This window comes from Pristiophorus japonicus, chromosome 11, assembly GCF_044704955.1.
Source record: "Pristiophorus japonicus isolate sPriJap1 chromosome 11, sPriJap1.hap1, whole genome shotgun sequence".
Lineage (NCBI taxonomy): Eukaryota > Metazoa > Chordata > Chondrichthyes > Pristiophoridae > Pristiophorus > Pristiophorus japonicus.
In genome coordinates, this window is record NC_091987.1 from 56,997,961 (window position 1) to 57,020,235 (window position 22,275).

At 45.1% G+C, this 22,275-nt stretch overlaps 1 protein-coding gene across 1 annotated transcript in view; it reads left to right on the plus strand.

The window, feature by feature from the left end:
- The window catches only part of LOC139275529 (beta/gamma crystallin domain-containing protein 3-like), a 54,235-nt gene extending 34,093 nt beyond the window's left edge, over positions 1–20,142 (plus strand). Inside the window, exons 8-11 of the mRNA XM_070892699.1 lie at positions 9,648–9,771; positions 15,045–15,203; positions 18,646–18,805; positions 19,584–20,142. Coding sequence (XP_070748800.1) covers positions 9,648–9,771; positions 15,045–15,203; positions 18,646–18,805; positions 19,584–19,675 — 535 coding nt within the window. The 3' untranslated portion in view covers positions 19,676–20,142. The remainder of the gene's footprint in view (positions 1–9,647; positions 9,772–15,044; positions 15,204–18,645; positions 18,806–19,583) is intronic.
- The last annotated feature ends 2,133 nt before the right edge of the window (positions 20,143–22,275 follow it).

Here is a 22,275-nt window from a genome sequence, read left to right on the forward strand (position 1 = left end):
TCAATAAGATCAGGGAGATGAACGCGTGGCTCAAAGATTGGTGTGGGAGAAATGGGTTTTGATTCATGGGGTACTGGCACCAGTACTGGGGAAAGAGGGATAGGCTTCACTTGAACCATGCTGGGACCAGTGTCCTGGCAAATCGAATAACTAGAGCTGTAGTTATTTTTAACTTGGGCTTTAAACTAAATAGAGGGGGGTTTCAGGCGAGGGGAAATTAAAAAAGTCAAAGAGAAAGGAGAAGGCAATAGTGCCGGGTAGCGATAGGGGTAATGATAACCAGATTGTGACAGGAAAATCTGTCTATTCCACCTGTGAAGGGTTATGGGAAGTGGGTAGGAAAGTGGAGTTGAGGCCAGGATCAGATCAGCCATGATCTTATTGAATGGCAGAGCAGGCTCGGGGGCCAAATGGCCCACTCCTTCTCCTATTTCTTATGTACTTATGTTCTAGCCCATTATTTCCAAGTACCACTGCAAAAGTGTGAGATCATGAATCTTAGAATTTATAGAACAGGAGCCCATTTGCCCATCATGCTGCCAGCTCTTTTAAGTGGAGCTGCTTATATTAGTGCCACTTTTTCCCCTTGTATTCATTTATATTTTTACTTTTCAAATACTCTCTGCCTAAATAGCCGAATGCTTTACTTCTCAGAACTGGTAACGGAAACGGGAAAAAAGGCGACAAAAGGATTAAAACAATTGTTATGAAATATATATGAAACAAAATATTAATTTAACTGATGACATCGCTTGTTTTCAAAAGAGCCTACTTGTATGACTTGTACAAAAGCAAAATACTGTGGATGCTGGAATCTGAAATAAAAACAAAAAGTGCTGGAAATGTCAGCAGGTCAGCTAGCATCTGTGGAGAGAGAAACAGAGTTAACATTTTCAGAACTGGCAATGGTTCAAAATGTAACCGATTCTTCAGGAAGTGCAGGGGCACTGAAAGGGGGAGAGGAGGAAAGAACAAAAGGGAAGGTCAGTGATAGAGTGGAAGGCAGGAGAGATTTGAGAGACAAAGGGGATGATGGGCCGAATTGAGATGGTAATAGCACAGGCTAGGAAACAAAAGGTGAGTCTAGATAGGGAGCGGGCAGGGAAGTGGAGTTGAGTCCATGATCAGATCAGCCATGATCTTATTAAATGGTGGAGCAGGCTCAAGGGGCCAAATGGCCTACTCCTGATCCTATTTCCTATGTTCTTATGAATAGCAGAATGATTACCAGCTGCCACAAAGAAAACAGAGAGAAACAAACTAAAAATAAAGAGGAGGGTGGGAGTTTTTGTTAAAAAAGAAAGTGAGGAAAGGGAACAAAATACGGGCAGAGATTATGGTCTGAAATTGTTGAACTTGATGTTGAGTCCGGAAGGCTGTAAAGTGCCTAAATGAAAGATGAGGTGTTCATAGAGCTTCGTTGGAACAGTGTAGGAGGCCGAAGACACAGAGGTCAGAGTGGGAGTGGAGCGGGGAATTAAAGTGACAGGCAACCAGAAGCTCATGGTCACCCTTGCAGACTGAACGGAGGTGCTCTGCAAAGTGGTCACCCAATCTACGCTTGGTCTCCCCAATGTAGAGGAGACCACACCGTGAGCAGCGAATACAGTATACTAAATTGAAAGAAGTACAAGTAAATCGCTGTTTCACCTGGAAGGAGTGTTTGGGGCCCTGAACAGTGGGAAGGGAGGAGGTAAAAGAGCAGGTGTTGCATCTCCTACACTTGCACAGGAAAGTGCCGTGGGAAGTGGAGGGAGTGCTGGGGTGACTGTGGAATTGAACAGTGTGTCGCAGAGGGAGCGTTCCCTTCTGAATGTTGAGGGGGGAGGGGAGGATGTGATTGGTGCTGGGATCACGCTGGAGGTGGCGGAAATGGCGGAAGATGATCCGTTGAACATGGAGGCTGGTGGGGTGAAAGGTGAGGACAAGGGGAACATTGTCGTGGTTCTGAGAGAGAGGGGAAGGGGTGAGAGCAGAGGTGCAGGAAATAGAACGGACACGGTCGAGGGCTATGTTAACCATGGAGGAGGGGAATCCTCGGTTGAGGAAAAAGGAAGACATGTCAGAGGCACTAGTGTGAAAGGTGGCATTGTCAGAGCAGATGCGACGGAGACGGAGAAACTGGAAGAATGGAATGGAGTCCTTACAGGATGCGGGGTGGGAGGAAGTGTAGTCCAGATAGCTGTGGGAGTCAGTGAACTTATAGTGAATGTTTGTCAATAGTCTATCCCCAGAAATGGAGACAGTGAAGTCGAGGAAGGGAAGGGAAGGGAAGAGTCGGAGATGGACCATGTGAAGGAGAGGGAAGGGTGGAAATTGGATGCAAAGTGAATGAAATTTTCAGGGCGTGAGCAGGAAATGGCACCAATACAGTCATCATGTACCGGAAAAAGAGGTGAGGGAGGGGACCCAAGTAGGGCTGGAACAAAGAATGTTCCACATATCCCACGAAAAGGCAGGCATAGCTAGGACCCATGCGGGTTCCCATAGCAACACCTTTAATTTGGAGGAAGTGAGTGGAGTTAAAGGAGAAGTTGTTCAATGTGAGAACAAGTTCAGCCAGGCGGAGGAGGGTGGTGGTGGATGGGGACTGGTTGGGCCTCTGCTCGAGGAAGAAGTGGAGCGCCCTCAGCCCATCCTGGTGTGGATGGAAGTGTAGAGGGATTGGACGTCCATAGTGAAAAGGAGAGGGTTGGGGCCTGGAAACTGTTAAAAGTGGCGGAGGGCTTTGGAGGAGTCGCGGATGTAGGTGGGAAGAGAGTGGACAAGGGGAGAAAAAAGTTGAGATAGGAAGAAATAAGTTCCGTGGGGCAAGAACAGGCTGAAACGATGGGTCTACCAGGGCCATCCTGTTTGTGGATCTTGGGAAGGAGGTAGAAGTGGGCTGTGCAGGGTTGGGGAACTATGAGGTTGGTGGCTGTGGAGGGAAGATCTCCAGAGGTGATGAGGTCAGCGACAGTCTGGGAAATAAGAACATAAAATCATAAGAAATAGGAGCAGAAGTAGGCCACCTGGCCCCTTGAGCCATTTAATAAGATCATGGCTGATCTGATCATGGACTCAGCTCCACTTCCCTGCCCGCTCCCCATACCTTTTATTCCCTTATCACTCAAAAATCTGTCTATATCTGCCTTAAATATATTCAATGACCCAGCCTCCACAGCTCTCTGGGGCAGAGAATTCCACAGATTTACAACCCTGAGAGAGAAGAAATTCCTCCTCATCTCAGTTTTAAATGGGCGGCACTTATTCTGAGATTATGTCCTCTAGTAGCAGTTTCCCCTATGAGTGGAAATATCCTCTTTGCATCCACCTTGTCGAGCCCCCTCAATATCTTATATGTTTCGATAAGATCATCTCTCATTCTTCTGAACTCCAATGTGTATAGACCCAACCTATCTTCATAAGTCAACCCTCTCGTCTCCGGAATCACCCGAGTGAACCTTCTCTGAACAGCCTCCACTGCAAATATATCCTTCCTTAAATACGTAGACCAAAACTGCAGTACTCTAGGTGTGGCCTCACCAATACCCTGTACAGTTGTAGCAGGACTTCTCTGCTTTTATACTCTATCCCCCTTGCAATAAAGGCCAACATTCCATCTGCCTTCCTGATTACTTGCTGTACCTGCATACTAACTTTGTGTTTCATGCACAAGGACCCCAGGTCCCTCTGTACTGCAGCACTTTGCAATTTTTCTCCATTTAAATTATAATTTGCTTTTCTATTTTTTCTGCCAAAGTGGATAACCTCACATTTTCCCACATTATACTACATCTGCCAAATTTTTGCCCATTCACTTAGCCTGTCTATATCCCTTTGCAGATTCTATGTGTCCTCCTCACAATTTGCTTTCCCACTGATCTTGGTATCATCAGAAAACTTGGCTACATTACATTTGGTACCTTCATCCAAGTCATTACTATAGATCGTAAATAGTTGAGGACCCAGCAACCCTGCGACACCCCACTAGGCACTGTTTGCCAACCGGAAAATGAACCATTTATCCTGACTCTCTGTTTTTTGTTAGTTAGCCAATCCTTTATCCATGCTAATATATTACCCCCAACCCCGTGAACTTTTATCTTATAGAAACATAGACAATAGATGCAGGATTAGGCCATTCGGCCCTTCAAGCCTGCACCGCCATTCAATGAGTTCATGGCTGAACATGCAACTTCAGTACCCCATTCCTGCTTTCTCGCCATACCCCTTGATCCCCTTAGTAGTAAGGACTACATCTAACTCCTTTTTGAATATATTTAGTGAATTGGCCTCAACAACTTCCTGTGGTAGAGAATTCCACAGGTTCACCACTCTCTGGGTGGAAAAGTTTCTCCTCATCTCGGTCCAGAATGGCTTACCCCTTATCCTTAGACTGTGACCCCTGGTTCTGGACTTCCCCAACATTGGGAACATTCTTCCTGCATCTAACCTGTCAAAACCCGTCAGAATTTAAAACGTTTCTGAGATCCCCTCTCATTCTTCTGAACTCCAGTGAATACAAGCCCAGTTGATCCAGTCTTTCTTGAAATGTCAGTTCCGCCATCCCAGGAATCGCTGCACTTCCTCAATAGCAAAAACGTCCTTCGTCAAGTTAGGAGACCAAAACTGTACACAATACTCCAGATGTGGCCTCACCAAGGCCCAGTACAACTGTAGCAACACCTCCCTGCCCCTGTACTCAAATCCCCTCGCTATGAAGGCCAACGTGCCATTTGCTTTCTTAACCGCTTGCTGTACCTGCATGCCAACCTTCAATGACTGATGTACCATGAATACCCAGGTCTCGTTGCATCTCCCCTTTTCCTAATCTGTCACCATTCAGATAATAGTCTGTCTCTCTGTTTTTACCACCAAAGTGGATAACCTCACATTTATCCACATTATACTTCATCTGCCATGCATTTGCCCACTCATCTAACCTATCCAAGTCACTCTGCAGCCTCATAGCATCCTCCTCGCAGCTCACACTACCACCCAACTTAGTGTCATCCGCAAATTTGGAGATACTACATTTAATCCCCTCATCTAAATCATTAATGTACAATGTAAACAGCTGGGGCCCCAGCACAGAACCTTGCGGTACCCCACTAGTCACTGTCTGCCATTCTGAAAAGTACCCATTTACTCCTACTCTTTGCTTCCTGTCTGCCAACCAGTTCTCAATCCACGTCAGCACACTACCCCCAATCCCATGTGCTTTAACTTTGCACATTAATCTCTTGTGTGGGACCTTGTCGAAAGCCTTCTGAAAGTCCAAATACACCATATCAACTGGTTCTCCCTTGTCCACTCTACTACTTACATCCTCAAAAAATTCCAGAAGATTTGTCAAGCATGATTTCTCTTTCACAAATCCATGCTGACTTGGACCTATCAAGTCACCTCTTTCCAAATGTGCTGCTATGACATCTTTAATGATTGATTCCATCATTTTACCCACTACCGATGTCAGGCTGACCGGTCTATAATTCCCTGTTTTCTCTCTCCCTCCTTTTTTAAAAAGTGGGGTTACATTGGCTACCCTCCACTCCATAGGAACTGATCCAGAGTCTATGGAATGTTGGAAAATGACTGTCAATGCATCCGTTATTTCCAAGGCACCTCCTTAAGTACTCTGGGATGCAGACCATCAGGCCCTGGGGATTTATCGGCCTTCAATCCCATCAACTTCCCCAACACAATTTCCCGACTAATAAGGATTTCCCTCAGTTCCTCCTTCTTACTAGACCCTCTGACCCCTTTTATATCCGGAAGGTTGTTTGTGTCCTCCTTAGTGAATACCGAACCAAAGTACTTGTTCAATTGGTCTGCCATTTCTTTGTTCCCAGTTATGACTTCCCCTGATTCTGACTGCAGGGGACCTACGTTTGTCTTTACTAACCTTTTTCTCTTTACATATCGAGAGAAGCTTTTGCAGTCCATCTTAATGTTCCCTGCAAGCTTCCTCTCATACTCTATTTTCCCTGCCCTAATCAAACCCTTTGTCCTCCTCTGCTGAGTTATAAATTTCTCCCAGTCCCCGGGTTCGCTGTTATTTCTGGCCAATTTGTATGCCACTTCCTTGGCTTTAATACTATCCCTGATTTCCCTTGATAGCCACGGTTGAGCCACCTTCCCTTTTTTATTTTTACGCCAGACAGGGATGTACAATTGTTGTAGTTCATCCATGCGGTCTCTAAATGTCTGCCATTGCCCATCCACTGTCAACCCCTTAAGTATCATTCGCCAATCTATCCTAGCCAATTCACGCCTCATACCTTCAAAGTTACCCTTCTTTAAGTTCTGGACCATGGTCTCTGAATTAACTGTTTCATTCTCCATCCTAATGTAGAATTCCACCATATTATGGTCACTCTTCCCCAAGGGGCTTCGCACAACGAGATTGCTAATTAATCCTCTCTCATTACACAATACCCAGTCTAAAATGGCCTCCCCCCTAGTTGGTTCCTTGACATATTGGTCTAGAAAGCCATCCCTTATGCACTCCAGGAAATCCTCCTCCACCGTATTGCTTCCAGTTTGGTTAGCCTAATCTATATGCATATTAAAGTCATCCATGATAACTGCTGCACCTTTCTTGCATGCACCCCTAATTTCCTGTTTGATGCCCTCCCCAACATCACTACTACTGTTTGGAGGTCTGTACACAACTCCCACTAATGTTTTTTGCCTTTTGGTGTTCTGCAGCTCTACCCATATAGGTTCCACATCATCCAAGCTAATGTCCTTCCTAACTATTGCATTAATCTCCTCTTTAACCAGCAATGCTACCCCACCTCCTTTTCCTTTTATTCTATCCTTCCTGAATGTTGAATACCCTTGGATGTTGAGTTCCCAGCCCTGATCATCCTGGAGCCACATCTCTGTAATCCCAATCACATCATATCTGTTAACATCTATTTGCACAGTTAATTCATCCACCTTATTACGGATACTCCTTGCATTAAGACACAAAGCCTTCAGGCTTGTTTTTTTAACACCCTTTGTCCTTTTAGAATTATGATGTAGTGTGGCCCTTTTTGTTTCTTGCCTTTGTTTACTCGGCCTTCCACTATTGCTTTTTACTTTTCTACCATCTGTTTCTGACTCCATATTACTTCGCCCTGTCTCGCTGCATTGGTTCCATCCCCCTGTCATATTAGTTTAAACATTCCCGAACTGCATTAGCAAATGTTACCCCTAGGACATCAGTTCCAGTCCTGCCCAAGTGCAGACGGTCCCTTTTGTACAGGTCCCACTTCCCCCAGAACTGGTTCCAATGTCCCAGGAATTTGAATCCCTCCCTCTTGCACCACTGCTCAAGCCACGTATTTATTCTAACTATCCTGCTCCCTCTACTCTGATTGGCATGTGGGACTAGTAGCAATCCAGAGATTACTACCTTTGAGGTCCTACTTTTTAATTTAACTCCTAGCTCCCTAAATTCAGCTTGTCGAACCTCTTCCCGCTTCTTGCCTATATCGTTGGTACCTACATGTACCACGACAACTGGCTGTTCACCCTCCCTCTCCAGAATGCTCTGCAGCCTCTCCGAGACACCCTTGACCCTTGCACCAGGGAGGCAACATACTATCCTGGAGTCTCGGTTGCGGCCGCAGAAACTCCTATCTATTCCCCTTACAATAGAGTCCCCTATCACTACAGCTCTCCCACTCTTTTTCCCGCCCTTCTGTGCAGCAGAGCCACCCACGGTGCAGTGAACCTGGCTGCTGGTGCCTTCCCCTGGTAAGTCATCTCCCCCAACAGTATCCAAAACGGTATATCTGTTTTGGAGGGAGATGACCGCAGGGGACTCCTGCACTACCTTCCTGCTCTTGCCTTGTCTCTTGGTCACCCATTCACTATCTGTCCTAACCCTTACCTGCGGTGTGACCAACTCACTAAATGTGCTATCCACAACATTCTCAGCATCGCGCATGCTCCAGAGTGAGTCCATCTGCAGCTCCAGTGCTGTCATGCGGTCTGTCAGGAGCTGCAGCTGGAGACACTTCCTGCACACATAGTAGTCAGGGACACTGGAAGAGTCCCTGATTTCCCACATAGCACAGGAGGAGCATGACACGGGTCCGAGCTCTCCTGCCATGACTTAACCCTTAAATTAATTTACTTACTAAAATTTACTTAAACACCAAACAGCTACTTAGTAGTTCGCTGCCAATTAAACCAATCTAAAAGTCAGTCTAAAAGAGAGTTATACTTACCAGTCGAACAACCAACCACTTACCAGCTTGGCTGTGACGTCACCTCTCGATTTCGCACCCCTCTATCTTTGTCTGCAGCTGGTTGGGTTGATCTCTGGGCCTCCGTCTCCTACTCTCGCACTCCTGATCAGCTGCTCTAGTGTCAGCACTGGTAGTAAAAACAAGACAAAACAGCACCAGCCACCCCCACTTGCCCGAACTCACCCACTTACCAAACTCACAAATGCCACTCTATGCTGCTGCACTTCGTGCTCTACACGAGCTGCCTCTTTTTAAACTGTATCTAGGTCAGATGACTCACTACTAGTCAGTGGGGGGGGGGAAGAGTTTTTGTTAAAAAAGAAATTGAGCAAAGGGAACAAAACGTGAGAAATAAACTAAAATCTCAATTCGGCCCATCATCCCCTTTGTTTCTCAAATTTCTTCTACCTTAAGAATCGGTTACATTTCGAACTATTGCCAGTTCTGATGAAGGATCTTCGACCTGAAATGTAAACTCTGTTTCTCTCTCCACAGATGCTGCCTGACCCGCCGAGATTTCCAGCGTTTTATGTTTTTATGTATGACTAGTATGTGGCTTTGAGAATTTACCTAAAGAGCTCAAAAATGAAATATAAAATGTTTCATAACGATCTGTCTGATAAGAATTTTGTTCCACACATGCAGTATATTTAAAATTAGAATTTGGAGTCCTATAATCAAACCGTTGCACTGTAAGGAAAGCACTTATCTAGTCTTTGGACTGGACACGAATGAATTGGATAACCTTTCATAATGGTATTTGTTTGCAATGAGCACCTTCTAATATTCTTGAGAAGTGAATTCACATTGATCAAGTGGCTATAATGCAAGTGTACATGTGAATTCAATATCATTCTTATAAAAAATATGGACAAATACATGAAGTAAATTTGTTCTATTTGGTGATCAAAATCATGAGGAGTCTGGACAGAGTGAATAGAGAGAAACTGTTCCCATTGGTGGAAGGGTCGAGAACCAGAGGTCACATATTTAAGGTGATTGACTAAAGAACCAAAGGCGATATGTGGAAAAACTTTTTTATGCAGTGAGTGGTTAGCACCTGGAATGCACTGAATGCCTGAAAGGGTGGTGGAGGCAGATTCAATTGTGGCTTTCAAAAGGGAATTGGATAAGTACCTGAAGGAAAAGACTTTGCAGGGCTATAGGGAAGGGCGGGGGATGGGACTAGCTGAAGTGCTCTTGCAGAGAGCCGGCACAGGCTCGACGGGCCGAATGGCTTCCTTCTATGCTGTATCCATTCTCTGATTCTATTTTCTCACACCAAATCTTAAAACATGTTCAAAAAATAAATGTTTATTCGGTATAGATGATATTTAATCAGAGCATGTAATCCAAGAAAAAGAATAATGCAGCTCTCATTTTACAATTCATCATAATGTATTATCTATATCTAATCAGATGGATAGCCTATGAACATGCCAACTTTAGAGGAAAGCAGTTACTTTTGGAAGGTACTGAAATTGCCAACTGGAATAAATTCAGCGGATGGAAGACAATTGGCTCAATTGATCCACTTGGACAGGTAAGTTGCCAAGCTTTTGCAATTTAAAGCTAAACGAGCAACTTCAATGTCCTCAGTTCTGTGTACTCCGTCCATTTGCTTCATGTTTTTTCCAAACCCCAAACTTTTGTGCTTCTAATTCTTAATCCCTACCAACCGACATGCTTCCAAAAATAGTGTTGCTGCCTCCTGCTTTTGATATTGAAGCAGGGGAAGAACACCACTGAGAAAAAGAATTTGCCCAGCCTCTTACAATTTGAAATTAGTATATTAACAATACAGATAATGCGCTAGTTTCAGTATAAAATGGACTGGGCTAGCCTCAACGCTCTCAGGGGCATTCTCCCAATTATTTCACTCTAAGGGCAGAAAGTAGCAGCTGTGTTAATGAAAATATACTGGGAGGGAAGATTTGCTTCATATTAAACTGGAAGAACAATTCAGTGACATGTTGGACAGGAAGTTTGGAATTCGAAGACGCATCAGGTTGGCAAATGGGGAAAAACGAACCTGCATGTTAGTTATCTGCCTTAAGCATTCCTATCGGCATCGTCTGAATGCTCCAGTATGTAGGCACCTGCGAATACCGAGCCCTTTGTTTGGAGAATAAACAATGTTAAATATGTTACAAGAAGTAATGTCTTGACTTTCATACAGCACAAGTACATAAATTGAGTTGTTTACAAATTCAATCCATTTTAAAACTGTTACAACACTTTTTATAATATAGACAGGTTAATATTGTTTATCTTTCTCAGCTTTCCCTTTGGAAATTTACTGTCAGGTTTTGTATCTTCTATTAACATTGCTAAAAGTCGCGTTTTTGACAACCTGGCTCCACATTGCCTGACAGTGGGAAGGGATGAAAAATTTATATTAGATTAGGGTGAAAATGGAATCATTTTAATGCAAGAGTAAGTTTAACTGAGAAATTTTAAATCCATTATTTTCCTGAGAAGTATACAAAGGGATATAGCATACTACAGACAGGATTACAGAGAAGAACAGAATAGAGTCACGGTCAAATATAAGGATATCACTGAAATACAAGAGGTAGCTAGATATACATTATATATCAGTATTATGTTTTCTTCACCACTGTCATAAAAAACAGCAAGATCTGGGCTTATTTCAAAGTGACAGTGACTGTCCTCAAGGAAGGAACGCACAGAATTGGATTTTGAGCCGAGAGAGAAAAGTTATCTCAACACAAAGGGCTCTGAAGGTTAACCAGTGCCCTGTGCTCAATCCAGTGGCACACATTACAAGGAAGTGGGAGTGACTCCGTGAAGGGGAGGGGCGAAGGAGTGTCTGTGAAGGGGAGGGGCGAAGGAGCGACTGTGAAGGGGAGGGGCGAAGGAGCGACTGTGAAGGGGAGGGGCGAAGGAGCGACTGTGAAGGGGAGGAGCGAAGGTGCGACTGAAGGGGAGGGGCAAAGGAACGACTGTGAAGGGGAGGGGCGAAGGAGCGACTGTGAAGGGGAGGGGCGAAGGAGCGACTGTGAAGGGGAGGGGCGAAGGAGCGACTGTGAAGGGGAGGGGCGAAGGAGCGACTGTGAAGGGGAGCAACAAAGGAGAGGGGCGAAGGAGCGACTGTGAAGGGGAGCAACAAAGGAGAGGGGCGAAGGTGCGACTGTGAAGGGGAGGGGCGAAGGAGCGACTGTGAAGAGGAGGGGCGAAGGAGCGACTGTGAAGGGGAGGGGCGAAGGAGCGACTGTGAAGGAGAGGGGCGAAGGTGCGACTGAAGGGGAGGGGCAAAGGAACGACTGTGAAGGGGAGGGGCGAAGGAGCGACTGTGAAGGGGAGGGGCGAAGGGGCGACTGTGAAGGGGAGGGGCGAAGGAGCGACTGTGAAGGGGAGGGGCGAAGGAGCGACTGTGAAGGGGAGGGGCGAAGGAGCGACTGTGAAGGGGAGCAACAAAGGAGAGGGGCGAAGGTGCGACTGTGAAGGGGAGGGGCGAAGAAGCGACTGTGAAGGGGAGGGGCGAAGGAGCGACTGTGAAGGGGAGGGGCGAAGGAGCGACTGAAGGGGAGCAACAAAGGAGAGGGGCGAAGGTGCGACTGTGAAGGGGAGGGGCGAAGGTGCGACTGTGAAGGGGAGGGGCGAAGGTGCGACTGTGAAGGGGAGGGGCGAAGGTGCGACTGTGAAGGGGAGGGGCGAAGTAGCGACTGTGAAGGGGAGGGGCGAAGGAGCGACTGTGAAGGGGAGGGGCGAAGGAGCGACTGTGAAGGGGAGGGGCGAAGGAGCGACTGTGAAGGGGAGCAACAAAGGAGAGGGGCGAAGGTGCGACTGTGAAGGGGAGGGGCGAAGGAGCGACTGTGAAGGGGAGGGGCGAAGGAGCGACTGTGAAGGGGAGCAACAAAGGAGAGGGGCGAAGGTGCGACTGTGAAGGGGAGGGGCGAAGCAGCGACTGTGAAGGGGAGGGGCGAAGGTGCGACTGTGAAGGGGAGCGGCGAAGGTGCGAATGTGAAGGGGAGGGGCGAAGGAGCGACTGTGAAGGGGAGGGGCGAAGGTGCGACTGTGAAGGGGAGGGGCGAAGGTGCGACTGTGAAGGGAAGGGGCGAAGGTGCGACTGTGAAGGGGAGGGGCGAAGGAGCGACTGTGAAGGGGAGGGGCGAAGGAGCGACTGTGAAGGAGAGGGGCGAAGGAGCGACTGTGAAGGGGAGCAACAAAGGAGAGGGGCGAAGGTGCGACTGTGAAGGGGAGGGGCGAAGGAGCGACTGTGAAGGGGAGGGGCGAAGGTGCGACTGTGAAGGGGAGGGGCGAAGGAGCGACTGTGAAGGGGAGGGGCGAAGGTGCGACTGTGAAGGGGAGGGGCGAAGGAGCGACTGTGAAGGGGAGGGGCGAAGGAGCGACTGTGAAGGGGAGGGGCGAAGGAGCGACTGTGAAGGGGAGGGGCGAAGGAGCGACTGTGAAGGGGAGGGGCGAAGGTGTGACTGTGAAGGGGAGCAACAAAGGAGAGGGGCGAAGGTGCGACTGTGAAGGGGAGCAACAAAGGAGAGGGGCGAAGGTGCGACTGTGAAGGGGAGGGGCGAAGGAGCGACTGTGAAGGGGAGGGGCGAAGGAACGACTGTGAAGGGGAGCAACAAAGGAGAGGGGCGAAGGTGCGACTGTGAAGGGGAGGGGCGAAGGAGCGACTGTGAAGGGGAGCAACAAAGGAGAGGGGCGAAGAAGCGACTGTGAAGGGGAGGGGCGAAGGAGCGACTGTGAAGGGGAGGGGCGAAGGTGCGACTGTGAAGGGGAGGGGCGAAGGAGCGACTGTGAAGGGGAGGGGCGAAGGAGCGACTGTGAAGGGGAGGGGCGAAGGAGCGACTGTGAAGGGGAGGGGCGAAGGTGCGACTGTGAAGGGGAGGGGCGAAGGAGCGACTGTGAAGGGGAGGGGCGAAGGTGCGACTGTGAAGGGGAGGGGCGAAGGAGCGACTGTGAAGGGGAGGGGCGAAGGAGCGACTGTGAAGGGGAGGGGCGAAGGAGCGACTGTGAAGGGGAGGGGCGAAGGAGCGACTGTGAAGGGGAGCAACAAAGGGGAGGGGCGAAGGTGCGACTGTGAAGGGGAGGGGCGAAGGAGCGACTGTGAAGGGGAGGGGCGAAGGTGCGACTGTGAAGGGGAGGGGCGAAGGAGCGACTGTGAAGGGGAGGGGCGAAGGTGCGACTGTGAAGGGGAGGGGCGAAGGTGCGACTGTGAAGGGGAGGGGCGAAGGAGCGACTGTGAAGGGGAGGGGCGAAGGAGCGACTGTGAAGGGGAGGGGCGAAGGAGCGACTATGAAGGAGAGGGGCGAAGGTGCGACTGTGAAGGGGAGGGGCGAAGGAGCGACTGTGAAGGGGAGCAACAAAGGAGAGGGGCGAAGGTGCGACTGTGAAGGGGAGGGGCGAAGGAGCGACTGTGAAGGGGAGCAACAAAGGAGAGGGGCGAAGGAGCGACTGTGAAGGGGAGGGGCGAAGGAGCGACTGTGAAGGGGAGCAACAAAGGAGAGGGGCGAAGGTGCGACTGTGAAGGGGAGCAACAAAGGAGAGGGGCGAAGGTGCGACTGTGAAGGGGAGGGGCGAAGGAGCGACTGTGAAGGGGAGCAACAAAGGAGAGGGGCGAAGGTGCGACTGTGAAGGGGAGGGGCGAAGGAGCGACTGTGAAGGGGAGCAACAAAGGAGAGGGGCGAAGGTGCGACTGTGAAGGGGAGGGACGAAGGAGCGACTGTGAAGGGGAGCAACAAAGGAGAGGGGCGAAGGTGCGACTGTGAAGGGGAGCAACAAAGGAGAGGGGCGAAGGAGCGACTGTGAAGGGGAGGGGCGAAGGAGCGACTGTGAAGGGGAGCAACAAAGGAGAGGGGCGAAGGAGCGACTGTGAAGGGGAGGGGCGAAGGAGCGACTGTGAAGGGGAGGGGCGAAGGAGCGACTGTGAAGGGGAGGGGCGAAGGTGCGACTGTGAAGGAGAGCAACAAAGGAGAGGGGCGAAGGTGCGACTGTGAAGGGGAGCAACAAAGGAGAGGGGCGAAGGAGCGACTGTGAAGGGGAGGGGCGAAGGAGCGACTGTGAAGGGGAGGGGCGAAGGAGCGACTGTGAAGGGGAGGGGCGAAGGTGCGACTGTGAAGGAGAGGGGCGAAGGTGCGACTGTGAAGGGGAGGGGCGAAGGTGTGACTGTGAAGGGGAGGGGCGAAGGTGCGACTGTGAAGGGAAGGGGCGAAGGAGTGACTGTGAAGGGGAGGGGCGAAGGAGCGACTGTGAAGGGGAGGGGCGAAGGAGCGACTGTGAAGGGGAGGGGCGAAGGTGCGACTGTGAAGGAGAGGGGCGAAGGTGCGACTGTGAAGGGGAGGGGCGAAGGTGTGACTGTGAAGGGGAGGGGCGAAGGTGCGACTGTGAAGGGAAGGGGCGAAGGAGTGACTGTGAAGGGGAGGGGCGAAGGAGCGACTGTGAAGGGGAGGGGCGAAGGAGTGACTGTGAAGGGGAGGGGCGAAGGTGCGACTGTGAAGGGGAGGGGCGAAGGAGTGACTGAAGGGGAGGGACAAAAGAGTGGATCTGCAAAGGAGGAAGTATTTGAGTGGGAAAGGAAAAAGTGCCTCCAAAAAAGGAAAGTGCTTTATTGATCTTTGTTTGAAATATATTTTTATGTAATTTGACTGAATTTCTTGAATAAGTTCTTCAAACCTTGCTCCTGAACAACACAATGGAGAACATTATATTTATTAATGTCTGATTGATAGCAATACAAAGTTAAATGTAGACAGAATTCTCAATTAAAATTTCTGAGCAATAACAATGCAAACAGTTACTAACAATTGCACCCTCCTGTTCTTGTTCCATCAGCCTAGAGTCTACTTCAGAATCAAAAACAAGACCACAGGAGCATTTGTGACAGTTGATGGTAATTCAGAAGACCCTAGGGGATCTAAATTATCTGTCTGTCCTTACAATGGTAAACCTACACAGATGTGGTTTTATTGTAATGGACTTATTAAATCCAAGGTAATGTATCTGTAATTCTCTGAATACATAATGCTCTGAGACAAATTATATATTAGAGAACTACATAGTGAAAAATAAAGTTGATTGGCTGCTGAAATAGTTTCTCAAAGTATGAAGTGTAGTATTTGTTGTAGGTAGAAACTATCTCCAGCCATTCAAAGACTCTGAGATATTAACAGAGATAAAGTGGCAGTGGCTGTTAATACATGCATGGTATGATCTGCAAGTATATGCCAGCCAATTAGTTTGGTAATTCTATTCATTACTGAAATGATTAAAATTTGACTATTCAAGCAACATTAAATCATTATAAAGCAGCATAATTTAATGATTAAATCTAGAATCAATGTTTTATGCTGCTATATTAATGTGTTATTGTTGCCCTGAATGACGTCCAGCTGGTTTGGACTGGATATTTTACCCAACACATGATAATCACCCAGCTAATACCTCAAAACCTAGTGTATTTCAGGATTTGTTTTTTCTGCTGCCTCCTGCAAAATATAGAAAATGAGTGAGTTTCAATATGCATTCGGTATCTTTACCAAGTTACTTGATAAATTGATTCAAAATAGCCGTATTCTTTATTTTATGGCCATTTACTTTATATTTACTGCAAACACTTGCTCATTATTTTTAAGTTTTCTTGAAGGGGTTAGGGAATCATTCCTTTAATGTAGCCAGCACACTCTTTTATTGAATGAAGCACCGATGGTCATTATACTGAGCCTATTAGCAGCAGAATGAAGAAGGGGGCAAACACTAGTAGAGGAGGCTACATCAACTTTATATCATTAAAATGGTTTGACACCAAGTTAAGTTACCACGTGACTAATGTAAAGGAGATTTAGAGGATTCTGGATGAATTAAGTGGATCGGCTAAGGAATGCCAGATGGATTTTAATCCGGGTCAATGTAAGATAATGCACATTAGAAGAGGAAATGTGAAAGATGGATACACGGTGACTAGTTACTATTTTATGTTCACTGTTAATAAATGTGAAAAAGGAAGAGCTTGGGGCTGATAATTAACCACTCACAAAGTATCTAGTCAATATGAATTGGTTAACAACATGGGGACATTGGCTGAAATAGCGGTGTAATAACATTCTATGCCATGAAGTGCTTGAACACTTCTGAATCAAATTATAATGATGTGGTCATTGGAAAAATATTTTCGTTACTGTATTTGTAAAAGTAGTGAGAATTATGGTTCCTTGATTATCAGCTTGATTATCTGTTGGTAAATGTGAGGTCAAATCAGGAGACATGGGGATAGTGAGTTAGTAGCAGATAAATGGAAATTGGCAGTATACTTTGCTTCAGTGTTTACAAAATAGAAGGATAGTGGGGATGCGAGATGAGAAATATTATAAATAAAATATAATAACCTAAAGAAGGACAACATGCTCGGGCCTGATGTGACACAACTTAATAAGGTTTAAGGTTGAAAACAACACAAGTAAGACAAAGATCAAAATATTAAATTGGATAAAAAAATGATTTTAAGGTGATGAGGATGGAACTAGTGAAAATAAACTTGAACATTTTACTGATAGCAAAGAAATAGAAGAGCAGTGGGAAACATTTAAAACTGTGATCAATAGAGTCCACGAGAAATATGTCCCACTAAAAAGCAAGAACTAACTCGCCAGTAATGAAACACCATGGACGAATAAAGAAATAAGGGAAAAATTTCAATTGAAAAAAAGGCATACACTAAGTACATAGACAACAAAAGAGAGGATGATAAAAGGGATTAGGAAAAGGTTAAGAAGGAAGTCAATAAAACAGTTAGGAAGGGACAGAGAGCCTACAAAATTAAATTATCAAGGAATATAAAAATAAATGCTATTTTACAGACACCTAAACAGAATAAGAAAAATCAGGATAGGGATTGGGCCACTAAGGAATGCACTCGATAATCTCGCAGGTAATGACAGCGAAATGGCAGAAATATTAAATGATTACTTTGCTTCGATATTTACCAGGGAGATTAATGTGGTCAACATGACGTTAGAAGAAAAGATCAAAAAAGATACCAAGACATTTAAGATAGAAAGGGGAGAGATAATTGATAAACGAATCAAACTTAGAGGATGAAACCCCTCGTCTGGATGGATTACATCTGTGCATATTAAAAAAAAAGTTATGGAAGAGATAGTAGAGGTACTATTACATTAAAAAAAATTAATTAGAAAAAGGATTGGTGGGTATCGTAATAAAAATTGAAACTGGTTACTGTATAACCCATTGGTAAAAAAAGCACTAAGAATGTTATTTGAAATTTTGAGCACTGTACCTTCAATGAGATATTGATTGCAACAGAAAAAGATCCATCAATACTGTAGTGGAGTATCTGCCCAGATTTTGTGCTCAAGTCTCTGGAATGGGGCTTGAACCAACAACCTTCTAACTCAGAGGCAAAAATACTACCACTCAGCCACAGCCGACACCCATTGGATTAACAAGCTGGAGGTTGTGAGTTCAAATCCCACTGAGGCATGTTGTGAAACTGAACTCAATAAATCCAATAATTTGTGACCAGCACCAAAAAAGTGATCATGAAAGTTGCCAGGCTATGATAAAAACCCAACTGGTTGAATGATGTCCTCATGGAAGAGAACCTGTTAGTCCAGACAATGTACAAGTGACTCCAAACCCACAATATGTGATTGATACTTAATTCCCTCTGAAGTAGCCGGGCAAACCAATTAAGTATAAACCACTACAAAACAGAACACAGAAAAATATCGACAATGACCCAGGCATCACATCAGGACAAGTCTTCCCTGCAAAGTCCTTCTCACCAGCATCGGAGAACTGACTCCGAGTTAAGCAACACCTTGATTTTAAAATTCTCATCCTTGTTTTCAAATCTCTCCATGGCTTTGTCGCTTCCTATCTTTGTAATCTCCTCCAACCTCTCCAAGCTATCTGCGCTCCTCTAATTCTGGCCTCTTATTCATCCCCGATTTCTTCAGCTACCAAGGCCCTAAGCTCTGGAATTCCCTTCCTAAACTTCTCTTTCCTCTTTTAAGATGCTCCTTAAAACCCACCTCTTTGACTAAGCTTTTAGTCATCTGCCCTAATATCTCCCTGTGTGGCTTGGTGTCAAATTTTGTTTTATAATGCTCCCATTAAGTGCGCCTTGGGACATTTTACTAAGTAAAAGTCAATATATAATACAAATTTTTATTTTATTGTTATTGGGAGAGCTGTCTCGCAGACTAATCAAGCAACACCTTGTTCTCCAAGAACATTTTAAAAAGCCAAATTAAACAAAATGCAATCATATACACAGGCCACACATAAATACAGAGGAAATATATTATACAATAATCTATTAATCTAATAAAAGCTGGACCAATTTTTCACCTAATATCCTAAATTAACCTGACCTAAATTAACCAATGAAAGCAATACTCCATTCTGCTTACAGGCTAACTATGCATGCATAGACATCATCGGTGGTCATAGAAAAGCTGGAACAAAAGTAAATCTTTGGACTGAGAATGGACGTATTCATCAGAAATGGAACATCAACAGGAATGGAACTATTTCTTCTTTTCTAGATTCTAATCTGCGACTGGATATTAAAGGTAACACATATTTGTTTATTTAAAAGGAACAGTAAACTCAATTTTCCACCTCATTTGAATTTAAAGTAAAATCTGAAGAAAAACTGGATAATGTCCATTATAAGTAACAGAAACACCACTCTCTCTAGATTGCTTAAAATGCAGGTTGCAGTTATAATGCCATTTTCAAAACAATGTCAAGTACACATCAACACGGAAATGGCAGCATAACTTGGGAAGCCTCCTGAGCACAATAAAGCTAAGCAGCATACGACCCTCTTCAAGAAGCTGTTTAGTGGAATAGCTCTAATAGGGTGTAAAGCCAGATTTAAAAAGTATTGAATGAGTCTGTTGGGCACTTTATAAATTTAGCATCTAATCAATTTTAATGTTACAGGAAATCAAACACTGCCACCTGTATTTTCTTAACTTAAAAAAAATAACTGCCTGGTAATGGAGCTCTGCAGATGCATGTACACAGATGTGCAGAGGTCTCTCCTGCCAACAATAACTTCAGGATCACTTTTGGCTTGTTTTTGAGGAGCAAACTGAAAAATGCTCAACAGATTATCTCATCAGTGGCCCTAGAAATGCCACTGATATCCTGAGGAGATATGTTGGTGGTATCCCTCAAAAGGTTAAGAAAAAAAGTTACTACATTTGGGAAGCTCACAAAGCAACTATAAGATATAAACTCTCACCTGCACAAGTTAGAAGCCATGAGCTAACCAAACATTGCTTTTCACTGTGTACCAACACAATTTTAATACGTCTGAACAATTTTTGTATTGTTTTTCAGGTGGTGATTTCTATGACAAGAACCACCTCCTTTTAAACCTGGCAGAAGAGCAACAATATACACAGTTCTGGGACCTTGAAGTGGTGAGATAAGAGACAAATGCTAAAAAGGAAAAATCTGTGAAATATTATTTGGACAGATCAATCAAGGCAACCATTGGCATGAAAAGCAAAACAAGATCCCCGATGCCTTTCAGGCAATTGTGATTTATATAGGTTGTCTTCAACCCAAATAATCACAATTTGAGCAGCACTGTTGTTTGTAAATAGATTCTGGGCCAGACTGTGAAATGTGATCATTTGAGAGCAAACATAATCACATTTATACTTGTTCATTCCCCATTAGGAGCCTAGCAGTTAGAAATTATAGTTTTAGTCAATGAGAGAGATGTACAAAGCTCAGTCATGCTCCACATTGCAACATGCTAGAACTGTCTAGGAGTAAGGCTCATGGACGTTCCCTCGAGTGTAATTTGGAACTTCATTACTTTGAAATCTATTAATAATAGGTTCCAATGGAAGCCAGTGTAATCCAAGCAGAATTTACAAAGCTCTGAAACAAAAACGATATTTAAAAATGCACAGCTCATTGTATTAGCACAAAAAACCTATTGAATTGACAAACTCTGATCTGTCTGTACTTTGCATTGAACTTTTTGCTTTTTAAGTGGGTTGCTGCTAGATTTTTTTATACAATTACAACTTCAAATAATTAAGCTTATATAACATTAAAGATGATTTGTACTGATTTTTTAAATTATTGTAAATAAGTAAAATGTGTATTTGCGTTATTGTTGGATTAAATCCAAAAATGTTCTTCATATCAGTAGAAAAATAAATTATTACATAGATCAATATGTGGATGACTGTTACAATACTGCATAACACTAAGCAACATTTTTCGTGTACCAATTTTAAAGTCATTCTCCAGTAAGTTTATCTACAGTTTCTTTATACTTTTAGAAGTCAAGGACACAGAATAAGTTGAGCATGGTATTTGAACTGCTTTATTGCTTTTATTCAAAACTGCCTTAAATTCATAGCTGGGTCCAAGAGAAATACAGGTGCAGCGTTGAAAATCCAGAATGTTCTGGAATTCGGAATGTTCTCGAATCCGGACACCGGGACGATCGGTGGCAGGGTCGTCCGGAATCAGTAAAATGTTCCAGAATCCAGACCCACCGATGCTGCCGACCTCAGGGCCTCCTCTCCGGCTGGCCAAAACACCTCCTCGGCAGGGCCGGCCGGCCAGAACATCTCCTTGGCGGGGCCCTCTCCCCCACCCCCGAACACCTCCTCGGCGTCCCTACCCCCCCACCGACATTCCGAAATCCGGAAATATCCAAACCTGGGCTCGGGTGTTTCCGGACTCGTGACGTGACGTCAGAAAGACAATCGAAAGTCAGGAAAAGCCTTGGTCCTCAGGGTTCCAGATTCTTGGTGTTGTACCTGTATATAGGTACAGTTTCTGAAGTACTTGGTCACTAAGTCAGTATTTAGGTATTAACAAAAGATAAATACAAAGTGGATCTCTTGTGGCGTTGTGTTAATATATAAATTCATAACCTTGAAGTCTTTCTGATTTTCTTGCCTAAACACTCACCATGTATTTAAATTAAATATGGTCTCTATGTGGAATCTCAATCTATTTGCTTCTATAGCTACTGCATTGGTAAAGTTCACTGCATCAGCAAAGCAACTAAAACTTACAGCAGAATTAACTGGCCACCCTAAGCACATTCTCCATGATTAAAGGAGATTAGGACTGGTAACTGCAGCAAAAAATTAGTTTGTACTATGTTTTCTTTTTCTTTCTCCCTTCATTTTGGATTTTCTCTAACCATCCCTTTCTCCTCTTCAACTGCTCATGGTAACCACACTCTGCAAAATTCTACTTTTATTCATTTTCATTCGTGTTATCCATATCTCAGGCAAACTCTAGCCTAAGTGTAATGACAAAAGTGGGACACTGTTGCAAATTCCACACCATGCTGGTATACTATGGTGAGGCAGCAGTGCTTCCTTCTGATTAGCTGCACTGTGAACCATGCAAGCTCCTCTCACCACAATTCGGCAGATATGGAATTTAATTCCATTTGCTAGGGCTCATGCTAACTCTTTCTACATTACAACCACTCCTCTCACTAACACTTGTGCTTCTTCAGTGACCGGTCCCTACTCCACCAGAATCGCCTCGTGCAGCTGTACGAATGCTGCAGGAAAGAGAGAAAACGTATGGCAGAGTCAAACAGCAGAGGGGTAAGAAAAGGGAGGCTAAAAAAGGAAAAGTGAAAACTGGAGGAGAGAGAAAAACAAACAGAAATGGATGGATGAGATACACGCAAAAGTGGCCAAAAGAGGGGGACAGAGCAGTTGAAGAAGAGAAAGATATGGAGAGAAAGGGAGAAGCGGAGGAGAGAGACATGCATGAAAAAGGAGGTGGAGAGAGAATTCAAAGCGGAGGAAATGGATGGTTAGAGAAAATCCAAAATGAAGGGAGAAAGAAAAAGAAAACATAGTACACACTAATTTTTTGCTGCAGAGTTAACAGTCCTAATCTCCTTTAATTAGAACAGCAGTTTTCAATCTTTTCTATCTAGGTACCCCCCTGAAAATATTGATGCACTTTTACGGACAACCTACCTTACTTTCCAATGGTAAATGTCAGCTACTCAAGGAAAACAGTGTCATAA